Here is a 14,655-nt window from a genome sequence, read left to right on the forward strand (position 1 = left end):
CAGTCATACATCCACTGCTGTGTCAACCCCACAGGGCAGTGTGGTGCAGAGTCTCTAGAGACAAAATCCTGACCCTGCCACCTCCTCATGGGTGTCTTCCAGGAAGTCACTTCCCCTTTCTGGTTTTTACTTTCATCATCTAGAAAATATTGGGAGTTAGAACAGATGATGACCTCAGAGGGTTCTTCTAGCTCTAACAGTCTACACTTCTGTGATGTTTTGTGGATATCTGTGACACTCTCCAAAGGTGGGAGGAAAGCCTTCTGAAATCTGAAGGGCTAGCTAAAGAATTGTGTCCTGGTGAGAGAGTGTCTGTAAAAGAAGTGTGGCCCAGAATCCATATATTTAATCTCACCCTCAGATTCCCCACCTCAGACCTTCCAAGGGTTGTTTCCCTTCTGTGACACAGGTATCAAACCCAGAGCCCACTTGGAAATGCCCTTATCTGCCATGCTGAAATGAAAACCAAACAGACTGGTATCAAAACCATCCGGAGGAATAGCCTCAATGATACAACATTCTAAGGGATGAGTGGTACCCAGATCACCACCGATTAGAATCAGGAGAACCTCAATTAAGAAAAAAAGGAGAACCCAGTTGGTGATTGGAACCTTGATAATTTAATTGGATTGCAATAGTATTCCCCAAAAGCTCACTGGTAATTCTTCAGTATGAAAAATGGCAACCTAAGCTACTAGAGATGCCTAACACATCTTTGGTGGATTGGGTTGTTGAGTAGTTTTGGACAATTGGTGTATCTGACAATGTTGTGCTAACAAAAGGAAACTGTAAAGGAACTCTTCTGGACGAGCCCTGTTACAGCGAGCCTCCTAATGCTACAGAGAGAGGACGCTAAGATGTCCGCACCCACCATGAGAGGGGAGCTCATTCTGGAGGTGGACACAGCCTTCACCTGACCTTCCCAGAGCAGGCTCTCCTTGCTCACTGCCCTGTACTTTGCTGAGGGATCAGATAGCTCAGGGGTATCTCCTGTTTCTGTTCTAGGATTCCAGTCAGATCGAGCTGCTGAAGGAACTCTTGGATCTCCTTCAGGACATGGTGGTGATGCTTCTGTCCCTCCTGGAAGGTTGGGCTGTTTGGTATAACTAGGCATTCACACGACTGTCATTGGTCTGAGCACTAACTGTACTAATCACGCAGAGTCTCCTTCTGGCAGGTCATTGATGCCAGATGACATTGGTTAGAAAACCAAATTTTCAGAAACAAACAAAAGAAAATGAGTGAGGGGCACATGGCCTGATGGACAAAGCCTGAAACCAACTCATTTTGTATCAATAGGAAAGCCAGAATGAACTGGGGAAAACCTCCAAGCTTTGCTCTTCCCTATCCTCTCCTCTCCCCATTGCTTTTCAATACATCTGGCTGCCAGTGTGTATGCCAGCCATCTAGTTGGGCACCCTCCTAGGTCTAAGGGGATTAGAGGGGCACCACTTATCCCTATGTGTCCCTGATAATCTGATAACAAAGCCACTCTCCAGGCCCCAGGCCAGGTAAAAGGCACTGGCGTGGCCATCTCCTCCTTTCCTGTGTTTCTTTCCCCCTTGGTTCCTAGTGGTGTAGTCTTTATGGCTTGCTGTTCCCACCTACCCATTTCCAGATCATCACGGTCAGAAAAAAGAGCTGACCGATTTGGGATAGAAGTCTTCTAAAAAATATCTGCCTGACCAGTTCCATGATGACTTGGGTTTATTTATGTATCTGTGTGTCTTTTTGAACCTGCCTCACAGGGAATGTGGTAAATGGAACCATTGGCAAGCAGATGGTTGACACACTGGTAGAGTCATCTACCAATGTAGAAATGATCTTGAAATTCTTTGACATGTTCTTGAAACTTAAAGACTTAACCAGCTCAGACGCCTTCAAAGAATATGACCCCGACGGGAAAGGAATCATTTCCAAAAAGGAATTCCAGAAGGCCATGGAAGGGCAAAAGCAGTACACACAGTCGGAGACAGACTTTCTCCTTTCGTGCGCAGAAGCTGATGAAAATGACATGTTTAATTACATCGATTTTGTTGACCGGTTCCATGAGCCAGCCAAGGACATAGGGTTTAATGTGGCGGTGTTATTGACCAACCTCTCTGAGCATATGCCAAACGATTCTCGCCTTAAGTGTCTGTTGGACCCAGCAGAAAGTGTACTCAATTACTTCGAACCATACCTGGGACGCATTGAGATCATGGGTGGGGCCAAGAAAATTGAGCGTGTTTATTTTGAGATCAGTGAGTCCAGTCGAACCCAGTGGGAGAAGCCCCAAGTGAAGGAGTCTAAGCGACAGTTCATCTTTGATGTTGTCAATGAAGGCGGGGAGCAAGAGAAAATGGAGCTGTTCGTGAACTTCTGTGAGGACACCATCTTTGAGATGCAGTTAGCATCGCAGATCTCGGAATCTGACTCAGCCGACAGGCCAGAGGAGGAGGAGGAAGAAGATGGAGATTCTTCGTACGTGTTAGAAGTGGAGGGTGAGGAGGAGGAGGAGAAGTCTTTTGAGTGTGCCTCTGCATTTGCGATGGCTTGCGCCTCGGTGAAGAGAAACGTGGCCAACTTTCTGAAGAGGGCCACCCTGAAGAACCTCAGGAAGCAGTACAGGAAGGTGAAGAAGATGACCTTCAAGGAGCTGGTGAAGCTGTTCTTCTCTTTCTTCTGGACGTTGTTCGTGGGGCTCTTCCACTTGCTCTTCACTATAGTAGGAGGAATCATTCAGGTCCTCTGGAGCACCGTGTTTGGAGGGGGACTCATAGAAGGGGCAAAGAATATAAGAGTCACCAAGATCCTGGGCGACATGCCTGACCCAACCCAGTTTGGTATCCACGATGATGCTATGGAAGCTGAGAGGGCAGAAGTGCCTGAGCCAGGCCTCACCACGGAACTCGTGCACTTCGTAAAGGGGGAGAAGGGAGATGCAGACATCATGTCAGATCTCTTTGGACTCCACCCAAAGAAAGAAGGTGGCTTAAAGCATGGGCCCGAAGTGGGTTTGGGTGACCTCTCTGAGATTATTGGCAAGGACGAACCCCCTACCTTAGAGAGTACTGTCCGGAAGAAAAGGAAAGCACAGGTAAGCACATGACTTGTTTCTGTCACCTTTCTTTATCCCCAGAAAAAAGACCTGCCACTCTACCTTGCAATCAATACTGATACCAGTTCTCTAGGAGCAGATAGTGTATTAGACACCAGCTCTTCCCTGGTGACCCCAATCTGGTAATTCCAGCTTTGTCGTGTCTGAAGAGAAGAGACTTAGATGGTTGTCTCAATGTCTAGTTGCTGAATGGTCTTCCAGTTTACATTGAAAGAGTTCAAACAGGGTGATCCATGACCTGCCACTTGCTTCCACACCTTTTATTAGGTTAGTTTGCAAGGCACACAGGTTCATTCAGCAACTGAAAGAGTAGAAAACCAGGTACACCGTAAAAGGAGACCTTTCTGATAAGGTCATATGTCTGCAGTCTCCTGAAAGATCCAGATGTTAGCATACAGTTTACACAGTGCCCAGTAGTTTTGTCATGCTGGGGACATTTTCATCCTTGGGCTGCCCCCACTATCCAATTCGGACTTTGAGTCAGTGGACTAGATTGAGTGAATAAGATAGCAAGAATTCAGAACCCTTTGGCCATCAAAAGTTCTGGATGTTGCAGTATCCAACTCACAGCATCATTCTAGCAGTAGTAGAGTATGGAGAGAAGTGTGAAGAGATCAGAGCCCAAAGACAACCTTTATTCATGAATTACATTACTGTTTACCAAATAGTTGATGTACACTTATTGTTTTAGGCTCTGGGAATACAATGGTGAATGAGAAATGCATTGTTCCTATAATTTAGTGAAAAAGGTTGGCATTGGACAAGTCAGTACAAGCATGGAGAATATTAAGGAGGAGGACCATCAGTGCTATGGAGATGTGTAGGAGAGGTGTGGAGAATCAAGAAAGGAAGCCTCAGAATCATAAACATTCTGACAGTATTACTTGATTTACTCTCTTTTGCTCCCTGGTGTAACCCAGGGACTAGAGCAGAGTTTGAAACATAACAGGGACTCATTTGAGGCCTGCTATATGCCAGGCTGTATTCCTGGGATATGGGAACACATTGGTTAATAAGAGAGACAACAGTTTTGCTTTCATGGAGCTTAACTTCTAGTGGAAGAAGACAGCAAATGAATAATTACCATTTGGAGCACATGCTGAAATGAATGAACAAGATTGTGTGTTACAGAGTGATTATGGGCCCTACTATAAACAGGATGCTCAAGGTGCATCTGAAAATGTGTCATCTGAACCAAGTCCTGAAGAATGGCAGACACATCAAAAATCAGGACAGTCATATTCCAGGCAGAGGATATGGCTTGTGCTAAGGTTCTGGTACAGGGAAGCATGTCTCAGGAAAGAAAAGGAGGTCTAGGTGTTTGTGTTGGAAATGAGTCAGATGGTACAAGATGAAGATGGAGAGAAAGGCCATAATCATAATGGCTTTAAAGGCCTTAATGTGGAACTTGAGAGCTTCCCTGATGGCTCAGCAGTAGAGAATCTGCCTGCAATGCAAGACCCATGGGTTTGATCCCTGGGTTGGGAAGATCCCCCGGAGGAAGACATGGCAACCCACTCCAGTATTCTTGCCTGGAGAATCCTACGGACAGAGGAGTTTGGTGGGCTACAGTCCATAGGGTCACAGAGTCGAACATGACTGAAACATTTAGCACACGGAGGAGCTTGAATTTTATTCTCAGTGCCATGGTCATTCATCAGAGAGGGTGGGGTAGTGGCAGAGGATTGAAGACAGGGCAGGGATGCTGTCTGATGGAAGCGGGTTCTGGATTAGACCTACCGTGACTTGCGTTCCATCTCTCCCTGACCCCTTGGAGCAGTGGGACGACTGCCACAGGGCTCAGGCAATGTCCTAGCACAAGTTTTCTCTTTAGATTGAATAATAGCAGGGATATTTTCAAGCCTGAAATCTTTGATCTCTCCAGAGCCATGTAATGTATAGCGGCACACTTATGTTCTGTGATCTGGAGAACTGCCAAAGCATAAAAAGAGAGAGCCATTGGGATTTCTGACCTTGCACAGTGGCTAGTGATATGGCTCATCATCATGAACATATTTATTTGAGGAAAGTTTAACTGATTGTTATTTTTGTCTAGGCAGCAGAAATGAAAGCGTCTCATGAAGCAGAAGGAAAAATAGAGTCTGAGAAGGCAGAGTAAGTTCTTGGTAGCTATTCTAATTGCTATGATCGATAGTTCTCAATATTATCTACTATTCTGTGGCTATGGTACATAGAAAGCTTGAGTTTTATTAACAAAAGGAACAGATATTGTGCAAGCTTTGGATACATTTCTTTTTCCCTTTTTTATGGCTGAGTAAGATTCCTCTGTGTGTGTGTGTGTGTGTGTTTATTCATTCCTCTGCTTATCACTTCAGTTGCTTCCATATTTTGGCTATTGTAAATAGTGCTGCAATGAACATTGGGATGCATGTATCTTTTAGAATTATTGTTTTTGTTTTCTTTGGATATATACCCAGGAGTGGGATTGCTGGATCATATGGTAGCTCTCTTTTTAGTGTTTTGAGGAATCTCCATACTGTTTTCCATAGTGGCTGCACCAATTTACATTCCCACCAACAGTGCACAGGGCTTCCCTTTACTCCACATCCTCACCAACATTTATTTCTGTTCTTTTTGATGATAGCCATTCTGACAGGTGTGAGATGATAGCTCATTGTGGTTTTGATTTGTATTTCCCTGATGATTAATGATGTTGATCATCTTTTCATGGGTGGATACATTTCTTTTTACCCCAGCTAGACAATAAACACATTCTAATAATTGTGTTCACTTCACAGTACAAATAGTAGATCAGGGTTTCACCATCTGTCCAAGCAAATGGTCAAACACTCACACTTAGCAACTTCATATAATGTTGATGATGGTGCTATCTATTGATAGTAATTACTGAATAACTGCTACACACCAAGCCTTTTGCTAAGTTCTTTTATGTGATACTTCATTTAATTCCTAACACAAACTTGAAATAGGTACTGTTGGCAATTCTCATGAAAGCTTAGAAAATAAAGGGCAACGTTTCTGAAAGGGAAAAATTTTGATAAGGCAAATTTCCAGAAGACTCCTAAATTTATATGCACACCTGTGGCCATGACTCATTAAAGCAGGAAATCAAGACCTGAGATTCCCGGGCTCAGGGAATAATGCGTCTCCCACCCCTCTCAGCCCAGATTTCTCTTTAGTCCCCCTGTCAGGGTCAGGCGTCCCTCTGCCCTCTGTGCTGAGTGGCGCTGTCATTCCTGCAGCATGGAAGATGGGGAGAAAGAGCACACAGCCAAAGAAGAGCAGGCCGAGGCCCTGTGGGCAGACGTGACCAAAAGGAAGAAGCGACGGTGTGGCCAGAAGGTTGAGAAGCCTGAAGCCTTCATGGCCAATTTCTTTAAAGGGCTGGAAATCTATCAGACCAAGTTGCTGGTAAGCACCCTGCCCCTGTCCCACTCGGGCTCAGGCGTTGGCGCGGGCAGACCTCAGAGAGGTGGCCACTGCCTTTGTTTCACTATTCGATTAGTTGTGCTTCCTCATCTTTCTCATTCCTCTTCCTTGCCTCTTCTTGATTACCTGCTTGTCCTGTGTTGGAAGGAAGAGAAAGCAAGTGTTAGCCACTCAGTCATGTCTGACTCTCTGCGACCCCATGGACTGTAGCCCGCCAGGCTCCTCTGTCTATGGAACTCCCCAGGATCCTCCTCCAGGGGATCTTCCCAACCCAGGGATCAAACCCAGGTCTCCTGCATTGCAGGCAGATTCTTTACCATCTGAGGCACAGTTAGAGGGAAAGGAAAAGGGGAAATGCAAGCACTCTAGCTCCTATGCCCTGCGCTCTCTCCAGGAGGGAGAGCTGTATGTGTGCCCTGTGGGGACTTGACCCATGCCAGTCAGAAACTTCAGAAGTAGTGAGATCATTTGGATGCAGAAAGAACATTCCTGTGGTGTGGTAGGTTGTCATACTAGTTCTCAAAAGCTCTGTTACTCCACAGGTCCTCAGCCCAGCTTGTAATATCCTTTCTCTGGCAAATTGCCCATTGAGGCCAGTTGCTAAAGGCCGGGACCCGACCCTCCCAGCACCACTGGTGGGAGCCTTTTCCACAGAGAGTGAGCACTCCACAAGCAGCTACCATTCCTATCCTCAAGTGCTGGTGTTTCCACTGGGCATGGGAATGGGGGGAGGCAGGGGAACTTGGGCTGTGACTTTCAAAGGACAAGGACTCTCGGCCATAGTCTGGCTCCAGTTGGGGTGGGAGCTGCAGGGTTCTTTGTGGGCCTAGATCACTCATAATTTCCAAATTGACTACTTCCTTTGTGGAGTACACACACACACACACACACAGACAGACACCCTTCATATCAGCATTTGAGACCTGTGCTAAGGGTATGTTTAGGTGTTCGGTTTCCTGAGCTTTAAACTAAGCAGGGTTCCCTTGAGCGTCATTCTAAGCAGTTTTTAAAAAAAAACATCATTTTTCATCCCCCACCAAATAAGTCGTAAGAAGGCCAGGATTGTCCTTGATGAGTGGTTACGAAGAGTAGGACTAGCCCTGTGTAGCTCTCCTCTGAGAAGATGCTCTGTGTGAGGGAGGGAAGGCCCCTCCCCTGCCAGCACTCTCCTACTGCAGCTTGTCCTTTTCTTTTCAGCACTACCTGGCCAGGAATTTCTACAACCTGAGGTTCCTTGCTCTGTTTGTAGCCTTCGCTATCAACTTCATCCTGCTTTTTTACAAGGTGACACTTCATCTGGGGGCTATTTGCTGAATAGATTATATGCTTTTTTTAAAAAAAGTAAAAGGAGTTATGCTCTTAATTTAAGCAAAAATTCTAATATCTAAGGAAATTTCTAAGATACTAGCTTCTAAAAAAGGATACTGTCTTTAGCAACGGGGGGAATGGAGACAGGTTGCAAGGGAAGCCAGTTAGGGCACCATTTCAGTCGTTCAGGATTGTTCTAGTTGTTACTTAATTCTTCAGATATTTATTGGATGTCTGCAATGTGCTAGATCCTATATCAGGAGCTATAAGGTATTTCAAACTGAATAATAAATACAGTTCTTTCTGTGAGGAATAAAAGTAACAGTCAGCCATGATAGCTGACCCATATGTTAGAACTATTATGAAGAAAGAATGAGTGGAAGTTGGTTTCTGGATGTGGAGGAGAGGGACTCATCAAGATAAATGGAGATTTTAAACACTGGTAAGTGAGTCTTGTCACTGTAGGTGCATAATAAATGTTAGTGGAATGAATTAACGAATGTCATAGGTCCTGGATTCTTGACATGGTCTTTAACTGGCTGTTGTCGCTTGCCTCTCTCCCTTCCTATTTAAAACCACAGATCTAATTTCTATAAAACATGCTCTTACCCACATCAGTCTTGCGTTTGACAGATGAATGGCTTGCTATTGCCCATGGTAGAAAAATGGAACTGTGTCGAAGGGCATGGTGAAGCCTGGCTTTAAACACATTGAGACTGAAGTGATTCAGACAGGCAGGCAGGTGCAGGCAGGTGCAGACAGCCAGCAGGCAGTAGGACCTGCAGGGTGACAGCTTCAAAGGCGCTGACCTGGGAGTCGCTGTGTAAGGATGGCTGTGATGTTAACAGCCTCTAAGAAAGAACAGAAATGTTTTGTGTGTGCTTTGTGTGCACTTGTGCACACGTGTTTGTCTTAAGTCTCCTCCCAGGCCATAGCATTTCAAAGATTACCTCCTGCAGCAAAGGGATTGTAGAATAGGTAGTAAGACGTTCCTAACTTTTAAATTTGGGGCTTATCTTCAAGAGCGAGGATTTGTCTCTTAAAAATATTGTTGGAATAAAGTACTTAAAAACCTTATTCACTCATCAGGTTATATGGAGTCACTACTATTTGTACAGCAAATGCCAGCAATATAAAATATATGGGGAGAGCCTAGTGGCAGAGGTCCTTCTGATGTTTCTAAGAGGGTATCTTGGGCCAGGTCACCGAAGAACCTTTAGAAGAAGAGACAGAGGATGTTGCAAACCTGTGGAATTCCTTTAATGACGAGGAAGAGGAAGAGGCGGTGGTGTTCTTTGTCCTGCAGGAGAGCACTGGGTACATGGCGCCAGCCCTGCGGGCCCTGGCCATCATCCACACCGTCATCTCTTTAGTCTGCGTGGTGGGCTACTACTGCCTAAAGGTAAGTTGCCAGGCACTCAGTCTAATCAGAACTCTTGGGGAAGAAGTGTGTTAGTTTCTGGTATACAAAAAAGTAATGCATTTGTGTGTGTGTGTGTGTGATTCATTCATATGTTCAATCATATGTATGAATATATTCACATTCATTCATTCATATATATACACATAGACATGCACACATACATACACACGTTTTTTCATATTCTTTTCCATTATGGTTTATCACAGGGTACTGAATATAGTTCTTGGCTTTCTCTGCTTCTCCTCCCACATCATCCGTGAACCAATGGCAGTCACTGTTTCTGCACTGTTCAGTGCTCATGATCAGCCTTTGCCACCTTCCTATCCTGGGTCCTTTATTTCCTCAGTGTTGTTTCCTTGTTTTAATAAAAGGGTAAGCAGCAACTGTATTTAATGTCCTGTGATAAAGCGTAAGAGAAAAGAATATGAGAAAGAATGTGTGTATGTGTATGTATATATACATATGTATATATACATATATATATATATCTGAATCACTTTGCTATATAACAGAAATTAACATTGTAAATCAACTACACTTCAATAAAATAAATTTTAAAAATAAAGGAGAGGAAAAGGGTAAGCAGTAACTCTTTACAAATCATTATCAAAAATTTGCCTTTTTGTCTTGGAAATAGAGGAGCAGTGTGAGGGGTAGAGATATCATGAGATTTGAGAAAGCGTTATTGGCAGAAACAGTCTGGAGACCAAGGTCTCAGGGATGTTGCCAAGGAACTAGTAGCTTCCCAGCTGATGAGAAGCCCTGGCTCTATCTGAATTAAGCTTTTGTGGCTTGTGGAGCTCTGACCATCCTGCCTTCTTATATCCTGAGATTCCAGTGGTATCCTCTGACCTTACTAACTAAAGTTTGTGTGTCTGGTGATGGTTGGGACAAGTGGGTTATTTTCCCAGTATTCCTTGTGTACATACCTCCTTTGCGGTAGTTCTTTATAAATGTGCCACCATTTCTAGGCTAGAAGCAAAGTCATAAGAGAATGGGAAGCAATGGTAGAGAACAAGTAAGTGTGCCAGGCAGGAGCTCTTCTCAGAAGGTACGTCAGGAAGAAAACTTCAGTAGCAAAAGACTGTATACAGAGCCCAGTGGGTCCTCTCATTCTATTATTAAACCATATTTCATTAACCAAGATTCAAAGACATGAGAATATGACGCTAGCCATTGAAAGCAGTTAGAACTTTTACCGTATTATTCCAGCTGTTCAACGTAGTTGATTGAACTAGAACAGTTTATTGTCCCTTCTAAATCTTGGTCAACCTCCAGCCTAAGAGTTTTAGGAGACCTAAGTCATTCAGCCCTGTGATTCATCTACATATGGCCTTCTCACCAGCACAAGCCAGAAAGTTCAGTTTGTAGTACTGTCAGCTGTTTGAAGGCTGGCCCAAATCAGATCAGCTCTGGAGAGGGAGGTATATGAGCCAAAGGAGTGAAAGGTGATTTATTTAGCCTTGGCCCCACCACTAGGCACCCTAAGAATCCCACTGCAGAGATTGCTGCCCTGACATTGGAAGGCCCACTTGTGAGATATGCATGGGAGAGGGTGCTGTCATTAGAAAGCCTTCTCGGAGTGCAGTGTCTTCCTGCTCCTAGGTCCCTTTGGTCGTATTCAAAAGAGAAAAAGAAATCGCCAGGAAGCTGGAGTTTGATGGCCTGTATATCACTGAACAGCCTTCTGAAGATGACATCAAGGGGCAGTGGGATCGCTTGGTCATCAACACGCCGTAAGTTTTGCCCCCACCCCAAAAAGGAAAAAGGAGTTTCTACTGTAAATAAAATAATACCTTTTCAGCAGCCCTGGAGATTGATTAATATAAGCCTTCCTTTGACTTCTGGGACTTGTTTTCTCCCCTGCCTTTTCACGAAGTAGCGTCTTATTCCTCAAACAGTTGTATGTATGCTATGCATTTAATGGCAGACACAGGATATTATCCGAAGGTGCTTAGCATATTTAACACCAGACGGTCCAGCACAATACTACTTAATCTAATCCTCCATGTTTGAGTTATAGTGTTTCCTTGGCCCAGGAGTTTGGAGATCAAGCTGATCAGCTTCTTCAGAGTCCCTAAATGGCACAGCAGTCCTGTGACAGCAGTCTCAGAAGTTTTCTCCTAAAACAGCCTAGTGGACACCAGAACTCCTCCCAATAGAATTTAATAAGCAGCTCCATGGGCAGCTAAAATAGGATCGTCTGGGTGATGATGTTCAGACCCGTGGCGTTAAGCCTGCCTTCTTGGTAGGCATGTGTATAATTGCTAATGTGGTAGGAAAAGGCATTGATTCTGGAGGCAGAGAGGTAGAGTACTGAGTCAGCTCTGTCACTTAGGTTCTGTGACCTAGGGCAAGGGAATCAAGTTCCATAAACCTCAGTTTCCTCTTTGTTAACAGGCCTCCTACAGTTCCGGGATGTCACATGGCTGTGTGTTTCCCTTCACTGTTAAACAAAAAAATGGCCATCACCAATAAGTCAGACAGAGAAAGAGAAATACTGTATGATATCACTTATATGTGGAAATCTAAAAAACACAGCAAACATGAATATAACAAAAAAGAAGCAGACTTACCGATAGAAGGACCAAGGAGTGATTTCCAATGGGGAGAGGGGAGGGGGGGGAGGGGTAATTTAGGGATAAGGGAGTAAGAAGGAAAATGTTTAGGTGTGAAATAAGCTGTAAGAATATACTGTACAACACAGGAAATATAGTCAAATGATTAAGATTGTAAAGTTATACATATGTTAACCACAGTAAACATTTAGAAAAGACCGTCACCACTAGCAAAGGTGGTGCTCTAATGCCAGTATGTTCCCAACAGGGAAAATGAGAGCTGTAAGATAATGTGCTGAAAGAAAAGTAAAGCAGCAGGGCTGAGTATATAAACAAAGGTAACTTCTGAAACACGGCTGCACCAATAACATATGTCCATCTAGAAGCAGCAGCCCTGACTCTTGGGGGAAGAAAATGCTGCCTATCCAAAGTTAGTGAAGCAAATTGAGAGACGCAGCTTTGCAAAGGCACCGCTGAGCTTTGTAAAATAGTCCCTAGTAAGGGAAGGCTTGACTATTAGGGGAAAAAAGGTGAGAGCCTGCAAATCAAAAGCACGTTTCTGCCTGCAGGTCACTGCCAATCTCCCCACTTAAAACTAAGGGAAACTACTGAGACTAATTTCTGAGCCCTCATTATTATAGTACAAAAATTTTGAATATTAATTACAGAAAGCTTACCAAAGACAGATCATTTATCAGTTAACGCTTGTGTCTGTGGCACAGGATGATATGGCCTTAGAGTCCCAGTAAAAAGACAGTGCAGTTTCTAGAAATTTATCCTCAGGAGATAATGAGACAAGCACACTAAACTGTTTCGACAAGGATGGTTGCTAACATTTATTTGAAATGGCTGAAATACTCGTGCATAGGGAAATGCATGTATAAGGAGAACAGCTGTTTGAAAACATTTCAATCACTGAACCTTTTTCTTCACAATAATGGTATCATTGTACATGCAGTACTTTGTAACCTGCTTTTTTAAAGTTAACTGTTATGTCATAGAGAGCTTTCATATTTTTATGTTGTTAAATACATGTAGAAGAAGATATAGAATGCATGTCTATTTTAAAGTATAGTAATAAAACGAACTACAAATCTTTAAAATTGGAACATCAGTGAAAACTTTGAAGTCTTAGATATTATCCTCCCTGTCCTCCCCAGACTCCAGCTAGACACTCTCCTGATTTTAGTGATACTCATTGTTTTGCTTTAGTATATAGTGTTACCACTTAGGTATGTGTCCTTAAACATGTAGTTTCAGGTTAACTAGTTTTGAACTTAATATAAATGGAATCAAACTATACGCATTGTACTGTCACTTGAATCATTTGTTCAGCACCCCATTCAAGAACTCAACTAGGTTGATGTGCGTGGCTGTAACTGGTCATTTTCAAAACTGTGGCACTTTCCATTTGGTGAGTATATTATTGTATATTTAGCTGTTTTCCTGACAGTGGATACTTCAGCTGTTTTCAACTAGTGGCTGTTACAAACAGTGCTCCCAAGAATATTTTTATACCTGGTGCACAAGTAAAAGAGTTTCTCTAGACTAGAGACCAGGAGACAAATTTGCTGAATAGAAGGATCTGCAAATATTTATCCTGATTTAAATTAAAACAGCACCCTGTGGGAGTTCCTGCTTCTCTGTCTCCTTGTCAGCACTTGTTGTCCTCAGATAACTTTGCTAATCTGGAAGGTGTGTAATAGCATCTTCTTGTGCATTTTGCTAATTTCTAAGAGATTGAGCCTCTTGTTACTTTTCTTGACCATTCCTATATAGAAGTATCACTTATTTATGCATTTCCATTCTGAAGGTTCTTTGCCTACCCCTCACTTAAAGGAATATTACCAAGTGGAATTGTGCTTTCTACCTTGTAGGAGTTTACATGCCTAGTCAGGGGACAAGAATATTGAGATCAAAGTAAGATCACATCCGTGAAAGGGGCTTGACCAAAGCCTTCTGTCACTGGCCCTTCAACATCACTTGTGGAATCCTCCACTTATGCCAAAATGTGGCCAAGGCTGAGTTGTATGTTACAGACAATTTGTATAAGATTTAAGAGAAAGGAAATATCAGTGTGGATAGAGGAAGGGTGGCTTATTTTTATTTAAGTTCTAAATATAGGACATGAAAAATACCAAGTAGCAGAAAAATGGACAAAGAAAATAAAAATAACTATTCCCATCTTCCATAGATAAAATCTATTAGCAGTTTACTTTGTAAGCCCAGCATTTGTTTTTTGCTTTTAAGAATCATTTGGACATTTAAGAGCGAGACTGTTTCAAATATCCCCCCCAAAATTTTTTTAAGATTGCCACCCTGTTGTAGGAGAGGTGGCATTTGCTCAGGGTTATTCTTCTGAAAGGTCCGTGGACAGAGGGTGGCCCCCCTTCCTCATCACCAACTTGGGTGGCCTCTATAGAATAGGGGTCTGTTGTGTTCTAGAGCTAACAAGAATGACTTAAATGAAGGAAGACATAAGTAAGAATGCTTACATCAAGGGCAGAGGTTCCTTGGCTGCAAACCAGACTCAAATGGAACCTCTCTGGTAGGATTTAATCTTTCTGGATAGGAGCAAAATATTTTAAATGGTTTCTGCCAACACACCTCAAAGTAACAGTTCTTTCTTGACTCTAACAATAAGAAGCTATTTGCAGTGGAGCTGGTACAAGCTGCCTAGCAGAAGAACGAAGTTCCCTCGTGGGCTTAAGGTTTGGATGGTGTAGGGACCATCTCTGAAGGAGAGAGGGATCTGATGCCTGGAGAAGGGGGAAGCTGTACCCCACAGGAATTATGCTGGAATGGAGAAGAGAGGAGAAAAACACGCCATTAGGAAAACCCCCATGTAATTAGCT

The 14,655-nt window shown here is 43.4% G+C and overlaps 1 protein-coding gene across 1 annotated transcript in view; it reads left to right on the plus strand.

The window, feature by feature from the left end:
* RYR3 (ryanodine receptor 3) overlaps positions 1 to 14,655 on the plus strand; it is a 573,948-nt gene that overhangs the window by 545,894 nt on the left and 13,399 nt on the right. Inside the window, exons 87-93 of the mRNA XM_040227012.1 lie at positions 1,006 to 1,087; positions 1,749 to 3,079; positions 5,157 to 5,215; positions 6,325 to 6,493; positions 7,709 to 7,795; positions 9,021 to 9,221; positions 10,848 to 10,978. Of these exons, the coding sequence (XP_040082946.1) occupies positions 1,006 to 1,087; positions 1,749 to 3,079; positions 5,157 to 5,215; positions 6,325 to 6,493; positions 7,709 to 7,795; positions 9,021 to 9,221; positions 10,848 to 10,978 (2,060 nt within the window). The remainder of the gene's footprint in view (positions 1 to 1,005; positions 1,088 to 1,748; positions 3,080 to 5,156; positions 5,216 to 6,324; positions 6,494 to 7,708; positions 7,796 to 9,020; positions 9,222 to 10,847; positions 10,979 to 14,655) is intronic.

The sequence above is a fragment of the Oryx dammah genome, unplaced genomic scaffold, assembly GCF_014754425.2.
Source record: "Oryx dammah isolate SB20612 unplaced genomic scaffold, SCBI_Odam_1.1 HiC_scaffold_26, whole genome shotgun sequence".
Taxonomy (NCBI): domain Eukaryota; kingdom Metazoa; phylum Chordata; class Mammalia; order Artiodactyla; family Bovidae; genus Oryx; species Oryx dammah.